We start from the raw sequence: 16,170 nt of genomic DNA on the forward strand, positions 1-16,170 counted from the left end.
ACTTCATTGCTTTAAACGTCGAATTACACACACACTCGGTTGTAGTAATGGCAGGATCAGGTCTTTTATTGAAACATTCATACTAAACAAATCCAATATGAATGCTACAAGCCAACTTTCTGCTTGTTGTGATTTCCAGTGGCTGCTTGTGAGACACACACCTTCCGAATGTCCAGTGTCTAGTTCCATCTCTTAGACCAAAACAGTTCCATCTCTTTGAACTCTTGTTTCCTTGTATAGTACATGCAGACGATGTAGACTCAAATGGCATTGTCCTGCAAATCCCCTGGGAGGACAGACGCACCAACGTTAGCGTTCTCGACCAGGCCAACATTCCCAGCATTGAAGCACTGACCACACTCGATCAGCTCCGCTGGACAGGCCACATTGTTCACACGGCAGACACGAGACTCCCAAAGCAAGCACTCTACTCGGAACTCCTTCACGCCAAATGAGCCAAAGGTGGGCAGAGGAAACGTTACGGGGCACCCTGAAAGCCTCCCTGATAATGTGCAACATCGCCACTGGCATCTGGGAGTCCCTGGCCAAAGACCGCCCTAAGTGGAGGAAGAGAATCCGGGAGGGTGCTGAGCACCTTGAGTCTCATCGTCGAGAGCATGCAGTAATCAAGCGCAGGCAGCGGAAAGAGCGTGCGGCAAACCAGTCCCACCCACCCCTTCCCTCAACGACTATCTCTCCCACCTGTGACAGAGATTGTGGTTCTCGTATTGGACTGTTCAGCCACCTAAGGACTCATTTTTAGAATGGAAGCAAGTCTTCCTCGATTCCGAGGGACTGCCTATGATGATGATGTCCTGAAACCATGACCAACTGCTTTCTGAATTGCTATACACAAACCAGATTGTTTCCTCACACAATAAAAAAGATACATTCAAATAGTTAACATACAGATAAATGTAGACTCAAATGACATTGTCTTGAACTCACGACTAATTGCTTTTTGAATTACCATACACAAACCAGATTGTTTCCTCACATAGTAACAGGTACATGCAAATAGTTAACATACAGATAAATGACCAGCTACTCATTATCCTGAAGTCAAGTCTCACTGCCATAAATGGACTCCCGCTATGAAATACTGTAAACACATCATCATCATAGGCAGTCCCTCGGAATCGAGAAAGACTTGCTTCCACTCTGAAAGTGAGTTCTTCGGTGGCGGAACAGTCCAATACGAGAACCACAGTCCCTGTCACGACAGATAGTCGTTGAGGGAAAGGGTGGGTGGGACAGGTTTGCCGCTGCCTGCACTTGGTTTCTGCAAGCTCTCGGCGACTTGAGATGCTCAGCGCCCGCCTGGATGCACTTCCTCCACACCCTGTTTAAGGGAATTGTAAACACCTAGGTGATCAGATAGACACATTTCAATGGCTAAATGCCTCCATATCGTCGATCAGCCGGTCTCGATCCAATCATCCTGTTTTAATCCAAACTTCAATCTTCAACTTTTAACCCTTTCGATATCTCCAGACTGCGCCGAAGCAAAGCGTTTCAGAAATGCGGGCTTACGCTCCCACAGTTTGCAGGAGAACAGGGTCGATGTGCTGAAAAGTCAGCGCCCTTTCCAGTCTTCCTCCTGTTATATGCAGCATGATGTACTGCTCCAGGTTTCCACTTTTTGCACTCCATATACATTGGCTTGTTGGTGCTGTAAAGTGCTATTGTGGACCAGCAAACAGAAAAGCGTACATTTCCAAATGGTTCTTTAAACTCTAGAGTTTTTTTTTTCAATGTTTTGTTTTTATGTAAACAATCAGGTAACTGCATGGGCTAAACAGCATCAACTGCGACTGGAAGCAGCCCTCGCAGACGTTATTGCTAACCAGGAGTTGCTGGAGGACCTGTTGGGCTGGTTACAGTGGGCGGAGACAATACTCACTCAGAGAGACCAAGAGCCAATTCCACAGGAGATCGACGAAGTCAAAACACTTATTGCTGAGCACCAGGTAATCAGCACCGAAATTGGGATCTGAACTTGTGCACTTAATAATATCCATAGGCCTATGCTAGACATTTAGAGAAGAGTATAAAAATTGATGTACATTTTATTTTACCTGGGTGATGTAGTACAGCATTCTTCAAGGGAACTGTCCGGCATAATAACTGAAGTCCCTCGTAAGTGGAATTGAGACATGCAGTTCAGGAAGGTCACGGCTTTGAAATTCAGTCTGTACAAAGTTTGGGGTAGTGTGGGAATGGTGTCAGCTCCCCTGAATCAGGGAGGGGGAAATTCAGTCAAAGTGCCTCCTTTTGATCATTTTCCAGACGTGCTTGTTGGAATAGGCACATGTGGATGTCCGATGAGAGCAGGCTTGGGAGTGGTACACCGCAGCCCCAGCACTGTGATCAGGTAACCTGGCATCAATCGCCATTTGGGCTCATGTGTGAAGGGTAGCCTCGCGGATGAGCTGTAGACACATAGCTGCTCCCAGCCCAACAAGTGTAACCGTACCCCTGTATAAGAGGAGGAAATATCATTGGGAGGAGGGAAAGGTTCTCTTGCCATTAATGCCACCACGTTTTAATAAATTAGGTGCTTCTAACCCTAGACTTTCATGGAAGAAATGACCAGAAAGCAACCAGACGTGGATAAAGTAACAAAGACGTACAAGCGGAAAGCTGCGGAACCAACCCAAATCACATCCCACATTCCTGTCATCGAGAAAGGAAGGTCAAGTAAGTTGCTGTCTAAATATCGTTGTACACCGTCTCTTTTGCTCATTTCAATTATTCTGTTTTGGGCTTGAATGTAAAGCGAACCTTCAATAATGGGCTAGAATTTGCTGTCAAAATAGTGGTGAGGCTAATGGCGCTTGCCGTTATTTAGGGTATAGCAACTTCAGGTGAAAGCCAGATGCGTGGTTAAACCCAAACACCCAAATGTTGCTGTCCGAGTTGAGTCGCTCCGCCGTTAGCTTCGGGGAAACGGCCTGTCTGCCTCACCATTCAAATGTATTGATAGCGTGAACTTGCTGTATTTGCGCAGTAGATCTGAATTGAACTCACCACAGAAAGCCAAGTCTTGTCATTTCAAGGCTTTTGAATACATGAAAGGTGTTAATTGCTGTTAATCAATCTCTCTGCACTGAAAATGTAACTATTTCATATATGGAGTCTTATTCCTGCAGATTTTAATTGTTGGAGATTGTAAAAATGTTAAATTTCATAATCCTTTGATCTGATTGGTTAAGAATGTACACAGTTGCTTACCCCGTTCACTCGGGTACCAGATGCCCGCTTTCCCTCGTTGTGTCTTTATCGGCTCGCAAATTCAGCTACTTGCCACACAAAAAATTATAAAACCTACACGTGCAAGGGCAAGTCTAACTATCGGCAGATCCCCTGCCACAGCAACTCCTGGCCCAATGTGATAGTGCTGCTGATCAGAGCATGGCTGGGTGTGTGTTCCAGGAGCCGTATTGTTGGTTTCTCACCTCAGTCAGATTGTGCAGCGAGGTGCTGGGTCCACCTTAGCAAGAGGAAGGGGAAACTGGAGAGAGAGTAGCAGTGGCCTGTAGAATGGAGAAGCGATTGTCCTGGGGGAACACTATGGCATAAGGGTGCAGGATACCTGTGCTCCACTGGAGCATAGCATATCCTCAGATATGACGTAGATTTCACCACTGGAACCTGGGTGGAATTGAAGTTGTCTCTTCCTGCTGGCTGTCGCAACCCTCTGTGAAATGTGGTTCAGCAGTTTGGACTCAACTTCTCGTGGGTGTGGTACAACAGCAGAAAGCTGACCATAATTTGCAGCTACTTGACACTAAATCGGCAATTGCATACAAAGACCGCAAGGTGACGGGTGTGGGAAATGGAGAGCACTACACTGGGGCATAATGGGTTGAGGCAGAATAGAGGGAGTTTTCTTCTGCATCTAGCCCATGGTAAGCCTGGTCCGGGACTGTTTGATGCCAGCACTGGGTGCCTTTTTTTTAAAAAAAAAGTACATAGTCAAATTCCAAACACTAATGGGGCAGAAAATCTGAGTGTGTACGGACCTGGGAAGACATCGCAAAAGCCGGTTTTCAGCAGACAATGCGCATGCGCTGAAAACCGGCTTTTCCGATCTGTCAAGCTGGAGCTTACAGATCCCCCACACCTCGGGAGCAAGGACATTTACAAGGGCAAGATTGCGGGATTTACCCATATCTTGCCCGGCAAATGTCCTCAAAACTCTAGGCTTGATAAAAGCAGGCGCATAGGTGTAAAACACACAAAAACAATGTAAAATATAATTTTTAAAACACGTTTTATTGTTAAAAACCCTCCCTACTACAGTATGTTTATTTTAAACCATAATTAAAAAAACTTTTTTAAAAAATCGGAATTTTTTCAAAAATACATAAATAACTAATTTAAATTGATAAAAATGTGTATTTTTTTCTATTTTTATTATTGGTTTTGGGGGGTTTGGGGGTTGTTTCTCATTCATAATAATGGGAACTCCAACTTAACGGAGTTCCCGTTATTATGAATGAGAACATACTATACCTGATTGGCTGCCCAGAGCCATGTGACTCCAGATCTGCGCACATCCCGCGTGCACGCGCTGCGACGCGCAGTCAGTGGAGGCCTCAGGACCGGAATCTTGCGTGGGTGCAGCAGCTTCAGGCAAGTGCGCATTTTTAAAAAGTTTTTTACCCGATCGCCCGTGGGAAACAGCCGACCGGGATTTCTGTGCCGATGTTTCTTCCCGTTTGCAAAATGCACCCAAACTATTTGAAAATAAACTCTTAAAACTTCCTTTTTGTGTCAATCTGCATAGGCAGCATGTGTGTGTCGGTGACACAGTTATAACACATAATTACATTGCAATGTAGATCATTATCATTTAACACCCGTCTGTAAGTGTGCAGTTGAAACGTTTCCCAAAGCTAATATAGATTAACGTAACATGGAAGTATAGGGCCCAAGTTTCGGGCCGCGCCTAGAACGGCGCAGCCCCGACCTGGACGGCCATTTTTCGTGCCACAAAGTGCGCCTAAAAAAAACTTACAGACTCTCCGGCTCCCTGCTGGTCCTCTGGAGTCGGGCGCAGCGCAGCACAAGCTGTGGGGGGCGGAGCTAGGTCCCTGCGCTGAAAACAGTGCCGGGACCTCTGCACATGCACGCTACAGTGGGCGCGCATGTGCAGCAGCTCCAGGCGCCCAAAACTGCGGGAGGGGCCCGAAGCACGTAGCCCCTAGCCCTGGCTGAATGGCCTCACTGGGGCTGCGTGCATAAGGCTGCCTCCCACGCCCAGCTCATGCTTCCTCCCGACCCGACTCGACTCCCGCTTCCCCCCCCGGACTGGACCTGACCCCGACCCGACCCGACCCCCCGGACTGGACCCGACCCGCGCTAGTTTGGAGTAAGTTTTCACTGCCGAAACTTTGAAAACAGGCGTAAGTGGCCGGACACGCCCCCTTTTGAAAAAACAATTCTGTTCCAAAGTGAAACTGTATTAACTGACTAGAATTGGAGCAAACTAAATGCTGAGAATTTTAATTTCTAAGATACTCCGTTCTACCCCAGTTGCTCCAAAAAATCAGGAGCAACTGAGGCCGAAACTTGGGCCCAAAGTCTAGAGCAGTACATTTTATTTAGACTGTTCTCCTATATTCTAGAAAAAATTATATGCAGAAATTCGCTTCCATTCTTTTTATTTTAAAAAGTCAACTTTGTTGTTCACATGAAGACTCTCCAGTTGGGTGTACCAGCAGTTCAGCTGTCATGTAATGTTATTGGGAGAGAGTTCATGCTGCAGCTTTAAACTAATCAAGGATGAGAGGTTGAATGCGTCTACATAAAGCATATGGAGAGTGGTTGGCTTGGTGTTGAGAGTAATTTTGCAGATGTGAAGTCAATAAACCAAATTAGAATCATAAAATGGTTACAGCACAGGAAGAGGCCAATCGGCCCGTCGAGCCCATGCCGGCTCTCTGCAAGAGCATTTCAGCTTGTCCCACTCCCTCGGCCTTTTCCCCATAGCCCTGCAGTTTTCTTTTCTTCAGGTACTTATCCAATTCTCTTTTGAAAGCCACAATTGAGTCTGCCTCCACCACCCTTTCAGGCAGTACATTCCAGATCCTAACCACTCGCTGTGTAAAAAAGTTTTTCCTCATGTCACTTTTGGTTCTTTTGCAAATCACCTTAAATCTGTGTCCTCTGGCTTTTGACCCTTCCACCAATGAGAACAGTTTTTCTCTATCTACTCTGTCCAGATCCCTCATGATTTTGAACACCTTTATCAAATCTCCTCTCAATATTCTCTGCTCTAAGGAGAACAACCCCAGCTTTTCCAGTCTGTCCACATAACTCATAAGTCCCTCATACCTGGAATCATTCTCGTAAATCTTTGCTGCACCCTCTCTAAGGCCTTCACATCCTTCCTAAAGTGTGGTACCCAGAATTGGACACAATACTCCAGTTGAGACCAAACCAGTGTTTTATAAAGTTTCGACAAGGTCCCACACAAGAGATTAATGTGCAAAGTTAAAGCACATGGGATTGGGGGTAGTGTGCTGACGTGGATTGAGAACTGGTTGGCAGACAGGAAGCAAAGAGTAGGAGTAAATGGGTACTTTTCAGAATGGCAGGCAGTGACTAGTGGGGTACCGCAAGGTTCTGTGCTGGGGCCCCAGCTGTTTACATTGTACATTAATGATTTAGACGAGGGGATGAAATGTAGTATCTCCAAATTTGCGGATGACACTAAGCTGGGTGGCAGTGTGAGCTGCGAGGAGGATGCTATGAGGTGCAGAGTGACTTGGATAGGTTAGGTGAGTGGGCAAATGCATGGCAGATGAAGTATGTGGATAAATGTGAGGTTATCCACTTTGGTGGTAAAAACAGAGAGACAGACTATTATCTGAATGGTGACAGATTAGGAAAAGGAGAGGTGCAACGAGACCTGGGTGTCATGGTACATCAGTCATTGAAGGTTGGCATGCAGGTACAGCAGGCGGTTAAGAAAGCAAATGGCATGTTGGCCTTCATAGCGAGGGAATTTGAGTACAGGGGCAGGGAGGTGTTACTACAGTTGTACAGGGCCTTGGTGAGGCCACACCTGGAGTATTGTGTACAGTTTTGGTCTCCTAACTTGAGGAAGGACATTCTTGCTATTGAGGTAGTGCAGCGAAGGTTCACCAGACTGATTCCTGGGATGGCGGGACTGACATATCAAGAAAGACTGGATAAACTGGGCTTGTATTCACTGGAGTTCAGAAGAATGAGAGGGGATCTCATAGAAACGTTTAAAATTCTGACAGGTTTAGACAGGTTAGATGCAGGTAGAATGTTCCCAATGTTGGGGAAGTCCAGAACCAGGGGTCACAGTCTAAGGATAAGTGGTAAGCCATTTAGGACCGCGATGAGGAGAAACTTCTTCACCCAGAGAGTGGTGAACCTGTGGAATTCTCTACTACAGAAAGTTGTTGAGGCCAATTCACTAAATATATTCAAAGAGGAGTTAGATGTAGTCCTTACTACTAGGGGGATCAAGGGGTATGGTGAGAAAGCAGGAATGGGGTACTGAAGTTGCATGTTCAGCCATGAACTCATTGAATGGCGGTGCAGGCTCGAAGGGCCGAATGGCTTACTCCTGCACCTATTTTCTATGTTTCTATGTTTCATCATTACTTCCTTGCTTTTGTATTCTATGTCTCTATTTATGAAGCCAGGATCCCATAAGATTTTTAATTGCTTTCTCAACCTGCCCTGCCACCTTCAATGATTTGTGCACATATACCCCCAGGTCTCTCTGTTCATGCACCCCCTTTAAAATTGTACCCTTTAGTTTATATTGCCTCTCGTCGTTCTTCCTACCAAAATGTACCACCTCACACTTTGCTGCTTTAAATTTCATCTGCCATGTCTGCCCATTCCACCAGCCTGTCTATGTCCTCTTTAACTCTATCACTATCCTCCTCACTGTTCATCTTGTTTAATGAATACTGTTACCATTTATAAGAAAGGAATATAAAATCTTATTTTTGTTTACTAAATTTCTACTACCTGCTAAATAAGTTTTATTTGACTTCTGACTGTTGCTTGCTTTTCTGTATGTGTATGGCTGATTGCACTGGTAGGTATTGTAGTGGTGTGTGTGGCCTGTGGATACACTTTACCATGTGTATAAGGACAGAGATTCTATAATTCCTTAATGTGTGTTAACCTGGCCCTGCCTACATGTTGCAGATGTCCCAATGTTTGTCAGGCGTTGATTTCCACTGGTAGACTCTGCCAGTAGTATTTCACTCTGGTTATACAACCAAGCTCATGGCTAAGTGAATATGGCAGCCCGTGAAGCACTTTCATCTATGTGTGTAAGCTCACCTTGATTACCTTTAAAAAATGTTATTTTTTGATGTGGGCGTTGCTGGCAAGGCCAGAATTTGTTGCCCATTACTAATTGCCCTTGAGGAGGTGGTGGTGAGCCGCCTTTTTGAAACGCAGTCGTGTGGTGAAGGTACTCAGTGCTGTTATGGAGGGAGTTCCAGGATTTTGGCCCAGTGACAATGAAAGAACGATGATATATTTCCAAGTCAGGATGGTGTGTAATATTAGCCGGGGGGGGCGGCGGTGGGTGTGGTTGTGAGGGAAACTTGCAGGTGATGGTGTTCCCATGTACCTGTTGCCCTTGTGGTAGAAGTCGTGGGAGGTGCTGCCGAAGTAGCCTTGGCAACCTCAATCTTTAAAACTGCGATCAAAGCCTACTGCATATTTCAGAACCAATTTCCTGTCTTCTAACAGCTCTACAGGAGATGAAGTCTCCTCCAATAATTTGAAGTCATTTTTACCTGGAAAAAATAATTATTCAATGATTTGAATTAAGTGAAGAATCAAAGGTTAAGAAATTGAATTCAGATCATTTTAATTAATTATCAGCATATATTGCATTCCAAGTGACTCGGCATGATATGAAACCTACAAACTGAACAGGAATTTTAGATTCTGTGTGCCTTCCACTTTAATGATAAAACCTATTCCCTGCAAAAAGGGTGTACAGGAATAGAAGCAATTTAGTGTTGGTGTGTTTCATCCGAGTACAGAACTTTAACAGTTTTTATAAATTGATTTCTCAAAACTTTACATGAATTACTTTAAAACATTACATCTTCGCTGTATGTGGTATTATGGGGTCATTGAGTTTGTTCCCGTGCTGCTTTATTCTCTTGCTATTTCATTTATTAGGACTCGTATCTGCAAAGTTCCGTTATTTGCTGGGGTGGTGGCTCATGTTTATGGTGGATAACCGAGGTCCCACTCTGTAACTGTAAGCAGCAAGCCAGATCCTGCCATTAAACTATCACTGACAGCCTGATGTGGCTTCTCTTGCAGGGAAACGATTCCCGGCACGGGCTCTGTATTCGCCTGCAACGCAGACCATTGAGACTAAAAACCCACGAGCTAACCTCCTTGTTAGTAAGTGGCAGCAGGTGTGGCTATTGGCTCTGGACAGGCGACGGAAACTCAACGACGCACTGGACAGGCTGGAGGAGGTAAACCTTTTAAACTTGCCTGTGTTCGCTCAAATGGAATAAAATCATTATGAAGATTTTATATTGACAAAGCAATACAATTGGTGATGTTGATAATCTCTTCAATGTAAAATCCAGCCTTTAGTACAAGAGGAATTGAGTATAAGAGCAAAGACATCTTACTGCAATTATATAGGGCCCTGGTGAGACCGCACCTGGAATCATGTATAGTTTTGGTCTCCTTACCCAAGGAAGGATATACTTGTTGCAATGTATGGATTATAGAGCTGTTGAGTTGGGAGTGGCTTAGACAGTGACGTGATGTTCACAAGACTCAATAAAACCCCAGCCAGTTGGGTTCGGGAGATCCACGAGTAAGCAGGTGGTTGGGAGCCTGGTGGATGAACTGGTAATGTGTAGTGTGATTGTTAAACCTTTTTCTAATAAACTAACTAGTTTTTGATAGTATCGTGTTGCTATGAATCCTTAAGCAAAGAACCCATGAAGCAAATACATTACGCTTGCCATAGAGTGATCTCCAGACTGATTCCTGGGGTGGGGGGATTGTCCTATGAGGAGAGATTGAGTAGACTAGGCCTATATTCTCTCGAGTTTAGAAAAATGAGAGGTGATAGATCTCTCTGAAAACATACAGAATTCTTACAGGGTTTGACCAGGTAGATGCAGGGAGGATGTTTCCCCTGACTGGGGAGTCTAGAACCAAGGGTCACAATCTCAGAATAAAGGGTCGGCCATTTAGGACTGAGATGAGGAGAAATTTCTTCACTCAGAGGGTGGTGAATATTTGGAATTCTCTACCCCAGAGGGCTGTGGATGCTCAGCTGTTGACTATATTCAAGACAGAGATCGATAGAAGTTTGAATTTTAAGAGAATCAAGGGATATGGGGATAGTGCAGGAAAGTGGAGTTGACGTCGAAGATCAACCATGATCTTACTGAATGGTGGAGCAGGCTCGAGAGGTCGAATGGCCTATACCTGCTCCTAATTCTTATTTGCTGCTTCAGTAACTTGCTCCATATTGAAATGGGCCATGGATTTTACCAAATGAGCCCTGTGGGGAGTTCCGTTTTTTTTCAAATAAACCTCATGGGGATCTCCTGGATATTTTTCCCTGATCCGATTTTATCATTACATTTTTTCAGAGAATTGTAACATCTTGAGTGTAGCTTGCTTCGCTGTTTTATTTGCAATGTTTTCCAACTAACATTACATTGTGGATGGGCAATGGCAGACATTTAGAGACCGCATGGATGAACTACAACAATTGTACATTCCTGTCTGGCATAGAAATAAAAAAGGGAAGGTGGCTCAACCGTGGCTATCAAGGGAAATCAGGGATAGTATTAAAGCCAAGGAAGTGGCATACAAATTGGCCAGAAATAGCAGCGAACCTGGGGACTGGGAGAAATTTAGAACTCAGCAGAGGAGGACAAAGGGTTTGATTAGGGCAGGGAAAATGGAGTATGAGAAGAAGCTTGCAGGGAACATTAAGACGGATTGCAAAAGTTTCTATAGATATGTAAAGAGAAAAAGGTTAGTAAAGACAAATGTAGGTCCCCTGCAGTCAGAATCAGGGGAAGTCATAACGGGGAACAAAGAAATGGCGGACCAATTGAACAAGTACTTTGGTTCGGTATTCACGAAGGAGGACACGAACAACCTTCCGGTTATAAAAGGGGTCGGGGGGTCTAGTAAGGAGGAGGAACTGAGGGAAATCCTTATTAGCCGGGAAATTGTGTTGGGGAAATTGATGGGATTGAAGGCCGATAAATCCCCAGGGCCTGATGGACTGCATCCCAGAGTACTTAAGGAGGTGGCCTTGGGAATAGTGGATGCGTTGACAGTCATTTTCCAACATTCCATTGACTCTGGATCAGTTCCTATGGAGTGGAGGGTAGCCAATGTAACCCCACTTTTTAAAAAAGGAGGGAGAGAGAAAACAGGGAATTATAGACCGGTCAGCCTGACATCGGTAGTGGGTAAAATGATGGAATCAATTATTAAGGATGTCATAGCAGTGCATTTGGAAAGAGGTGACATGATAGGTCCAAGTCAGCATGGATTTGTGAAAGGGAAATCATGCTTGACAAATCTTCTGGAATTTTTTGAGGATGTTTCCAGTAGAGTGGATAAGGGAGAACCAGTTGATGTGGTATATTTGGACTTTCAGAAGGCGTTCGACAAGGTCCCACACAAGAGATTGATGTGCAAAGTTAGAGCACATGGGATTGGGGGTAGTGTACTGACATGGATTGAGAACTGGTTGTCAGACAGGAAGCAAAGAGTAGGAGTAAATGGGTACTTTTCAGAATGGCAGGCAGTGACTAGTGGGGTACCGCAAGGTTCTGTGCTGGGGCCCCAGCTGTTTACACTGTACATTAATGATTTAGATGAGGGGATTAAATGTAGTATCTCCAAATTTGCGGATGACACTAAGTTGGGTGGCAGTGTGAGCTGCGAGGAGGATGCTGTGAGGCTGCAGAGCGACTTGGATAGGTTAGGTGAGTGGGCAAATGCATGGCAGATGAAGTATAATGTGGATAAATGTGAGGTTATCCACTTTGGTGGTAAAAACAGAGAGACAGACTATTATCTGAATGGTGACAGATTAGGAAAAGGGGAGGTGCAAAGAGACCTGGGTGTCATGGTACATCAGTCATTGAAGGTTGGCATGCAGGTGCAGCAGGTGGTTAAGAAAGCAAATGGCATGTTGGCCTTCATAGCAAGGGGATTTGAGTACAGGGGCAGGGAGGTGTTGCTACAGTTGTACAGGGCATTGGTGAGGCCACACCTGGAGTATTGTGTACAGTTTTGGTCTCCTAACCTGAGGAAGGACATTCTTGCTATTGAGGGAGTGCAGCGAAGGTTCACCAGACTGATTCCCGGGATGGAGGGACTGACCTATCAAGAAAGACTGGATCAACTGGGCTTGTATTCACTGGAGTTCAGAAGAATGAGAGGGGACCTCATAGAAACATATAAAATTCTGACGGGGTTAGACAGGTTAGATGCAGGAAGAATGTTCCCAATGTTGGGGAAGTCCAGAACCAGGGGTCACAGTCTAAGGATAAGGGGTAAGCCATTTAGGACCGAGATGCGGAGGAACTTCTTCACCCAGAGAGTGGTGAACCTGTGGAATTCTCTACCACAGAAAGTTGTTGAGGCCAATTCACTAAATATATTCAAAAAGGAGTTAGATGAGGTCCTTACTGCTAGGGGGATCAAGGGGTATGGCGAGAAAGCAGGAATGGGGTACTGAAGTTGAATGTTCAGCCATGAACTCATTGAATGGCGGTGCAGGCTAGAAGGGCCGAATGGCCTACTCCTGCACCTATTTTCTATGTTTCTATGTTTCTATGTTGTGCAAAGTAGATTCAGCATAGATGTAAGCCCTGATAATTTCCCAATAAGTGACCTTTTTTCCACTAATTTATGTATGCCGAACTCTGTCGCAATGATTGAAACTGGTAAAAAAAACGGGTTTAATTATGCATAGCAAATACCTACTCTAATCATACAACTGGAACATTTTAATGTTTATATAAGTGAGCAATTAAAATGCTTTGTTGGGCTTGCTTACTTTGTTTGGCAAATTAGCTGTTTACTTCATAATAAAAATATTATAAATTCAAAAACTTTTGTGCCGTAAATATTTACGGAATGTTTAAAAAAAAAAGTGGTGGTCTTGTGACCTGCTCCGACTAGAATTAGCTTTGTGTTTCTGATAGTATCTCACTACAGTGGTTGTTCTTCCAAGTCTTTCTCGGTGGTTTGTGCCCATGGATTATTTTTCAAGGGGAAGGAGCTAATCTTTGGATTTACCCAAAGTGATCTCATTGAGATTATAGATGCACAAAGCTTTATTTTTTTTTTTCGAAAGTGAAATTTGTGGTAAGTTGACTACAATTCTCTTACAGCTGAGAGAGTTTGCAAACTTTGATTTTGATGTTTGGCGAAAGAGGTACATGCGATGGATGAACCACAAGAAGTCCAGAGTAATGGACTTCTTCCGGCGCATTGATAAAGATCAAGACGGGAAGATCACAAGACAAGAATTTATTGATGGAATCCTCTCCTCAAGTGAGTCTTGATAAACTGATGAAAGAGCACGCCTCTATATTTCTCAAGCCTCTTGGAATCATACTCCGGTGGTACAACATAACACCTTGCATTTAAATAGCGCTTTTAACATACTCCTGTACAGCAGAAGAAGGGGGTCATTTGGCTTACTGTATTTTTGCCAGCTCTCTGAAAGAACAATCCCCATTCTCCTGCCCTTTCCCGAAACCTTGTTACATTTTTCTTCCACCCCCGATAGGGTATTTCACATCCTGCCAATCCTCTGTGTGAAGGGAACAAATCTCCATTAACTGCTCCCTTTGTTGTTGTATAGTACTGCTAATCCTGTACCTTTATATCTAATGACGCACTGACCGATGGAAATACCTTATCAAACTCCCTCGTGATTTTGAATGTAAGCAACAACTAAACAACTGCAGGTGCTGGAAATCTGAAACAAAAATGGAAAATGAAGTATTCCTGATGGAAATGTCTACGCCTGAAATATAACTTGCCCTTTCTCTCCATGGTCGCTAGCCGCCCAGCTGAGTGTTCCAACATATTTGCTTTTAATTTTATCATTTTGAATACCTATATCAAATCACCTCTCTGTTCTAATGCATGAGTGCACACCTGTTACTAAATTCCTTCTCTACCCTGATAAGCTGTAGTAAAAGTAAAATTAATGCATAAAATTGCCATTTATGACATTTTGTTATCAATTAAAATATTTGAGTAAAAATTTGTTTGGCTGTCTCTAATGTGCATGTGGCTTTCTAATATGCTTGATTGCTGTTAGCCAAGGAGGGAAATTTAACAACGGGACCTGATTTCTCCTCACCTGATATCGTCACATGCACAACACATGCGCACACACTTATTTTCCAGCCAGGGCTATCTGATAACACTCAGGGAGTGAGCGTCCCACTGGATCTTTGAGTTTCCTGTAGCCTGGAGACACTGAGGTTATTTTTAATCCTCCTCTGTCACCTTGGCTGAGATCTGATCGCTCGGCACAGACTGGGGATTGAACTTATGACCTCCCTGCTCCACCCGGCCCCGTGCGATACCACGCGTTGAACCATTGTGAGCCCAAGCTTTACTAGGTCTTAAACTGGTAGGAAGTTAATAATTATGGGAACGCTATCGGTTGTGCTTTTGTACAGAAACTAAATGACATTACTGTTTAACTGACGAGAAGAACATTATGATGTGAAAAGAATGAACTAAAAGGAAAATGTTTGTTGCGTGTTCGGCAGAGTTTCCTACCAGCCGTCTGGAGATGAGTGCGGTGGCAGACATATTTGATCGCGATGGAGATGGCTACATCGATTATTACGAGTTTGTGGCAGCGCTTCATCCAAACAAGGATGCTTACAAGCCTCTTACCGATGCGGACAAAATAGAGGATGAGGTATACTACCATTTTACACTGAAGCTAAACTTTAAATCCTGGAATGACTCAACACTTGATGCAGGACCATTTTAGTCTGCTGTATAATTCTGACATTCAGTCCTTTCCTGCTTTTTAAAGAAATCCATCTGATTATAGTTTATATAATTTCTGTACCGATTTTAGATTTGATTTTACTGCTGGTGCTTCTCTGCATGATCTTTACAATGCTCTGAAATGCCCTCAATCTCAACTCGCCATTACCACCTCACATTGTACTTTATTGTAGGTGACACGACAAGTAGCAAAATGTAAATGCGCAAAGCGGTTTCAGGTGGAGCAGATTGGAGAGAACAAATACAGGGTGAGTGCTGCAATCTTTACCATACCTCGGGCTGGGGCTGAGCGATAATCTGTTCCACTGTAAATTATAAGCTTTGGTTCTTTGCATTGTTTAAACATAAAATGAGAGCCTAAAAGTAGCTTCAGTTAATGCCTACCCAGAGACGCTGTGGATGCAGTGACCTTCCTACTAAAACAATATTATTTATATCTTGCGCTCTATATGGCAATCACCGTTAAATGCCAAGGTTGTAGAAGGAAATGACTAAACATTTACTTTATGAACTGATAGCAGCAACTAATCAGCTTTAATCTGGAAACAATCTAAAAACAGATTCAAGTTAAGTGCCAACTGCTGTAAATTTGAATGATTGCGATACTGTATTTAAAGAAACATTGGGCATAAATTAAAACTGTTGATCCATTGCTGATATCGGCATTTACCCCTTTAGAAATGCCTAATGTATTTTTTGATTCCAATCAATTAAACTTTAGAAAAAAACAAGTTTGGCTGCTGCCTGGAAATAGGATTCTATGCCACCATATTTAGCAAATATTTCAGTGGGCATAAGCAGGATTTCTGGGGTAAAGTGGCACAGGCGGCCTGGCACCCATGGAATCGGATCACAGCAAGAACCAGCACCTTCAGAAGCAGAGCACAGGGGAGAATGGCTTCGATATAGAGGCTCAAAAAAGTCGCAAGTGTCCGTTAATCTTTACAAATTGACATTTAACCTTTCCTTGTAGCGTTAAATAATTAATCATTCACAGCAATTCATCAGAGCTTCAGAAGTATAATTAAACTTTGGAAATGCTGTTGAAGCATTTTATAAAGCAAGGAAGGTCACAACTCTGCAGGACAAAAT

General features: G+C 43.8%; 1 protein-coding gene across 5 annotated transcripts in view; it reads left to right on the top strand.

Moving 5' to 3' along the window:
• The window catches only part of dst (dystonin), a 647,938-nt gene that overhangs the window by 613,249 nt on the left and 18,519 nt on the right, over nucleotides 1-16,170 (top strand). For all 5 annotated transcript variants that reach the window (XM_070884881.1, XM_070884882.1, XM_070884878.1 and 2 more), the window contains 6 exons: nucleotides 1,782-1,970; nucleotides 2,574-2,700; nucleotides 9,349-9,509; nucleotides 13,428-13,590; nucleotides 14,829-14,983; nucleotides 15,252-15,326. In XM_070884881.1, coding sequence (XP_070740982.1) covers nucleotides 1,782-1,970; nucleotides 2,574-2,700; nucleotides 9,349-9,509; nucleotides 13,428-13,590; nucleotides 14,829-14,983; nucleotides 15,252-15,326 — 870 coding nt within the window. The remainder of the gene's footprint in view (nucleotides 1-1,781; nucleotides 1,971-2,573; nucleotides 2,701-9,348; nucleotides 9,510-13,427; nucleotides 13,591-14,828; nucleotides 14,984-15,251; nucleotides 15,327-16,170) is intronic.

The sequence above is a fragment of the Pristiophorus japonicus genome, chromosome 7 (assembly GCF_044704955.1).
Source record: "Pristiophorus japonicus isolate sPriJap1 chromosome 7, sPriJap1.hap1, whole genome shotgun sequence".
In the NCBI taxonomy this organism is placed as follows: domain Eukaryota; kingdom Metazoa; phylum Chordata; class Chondrichthyes; family Pristiophoridae; genus Pristiophorus; species Pristiophorus japonicus.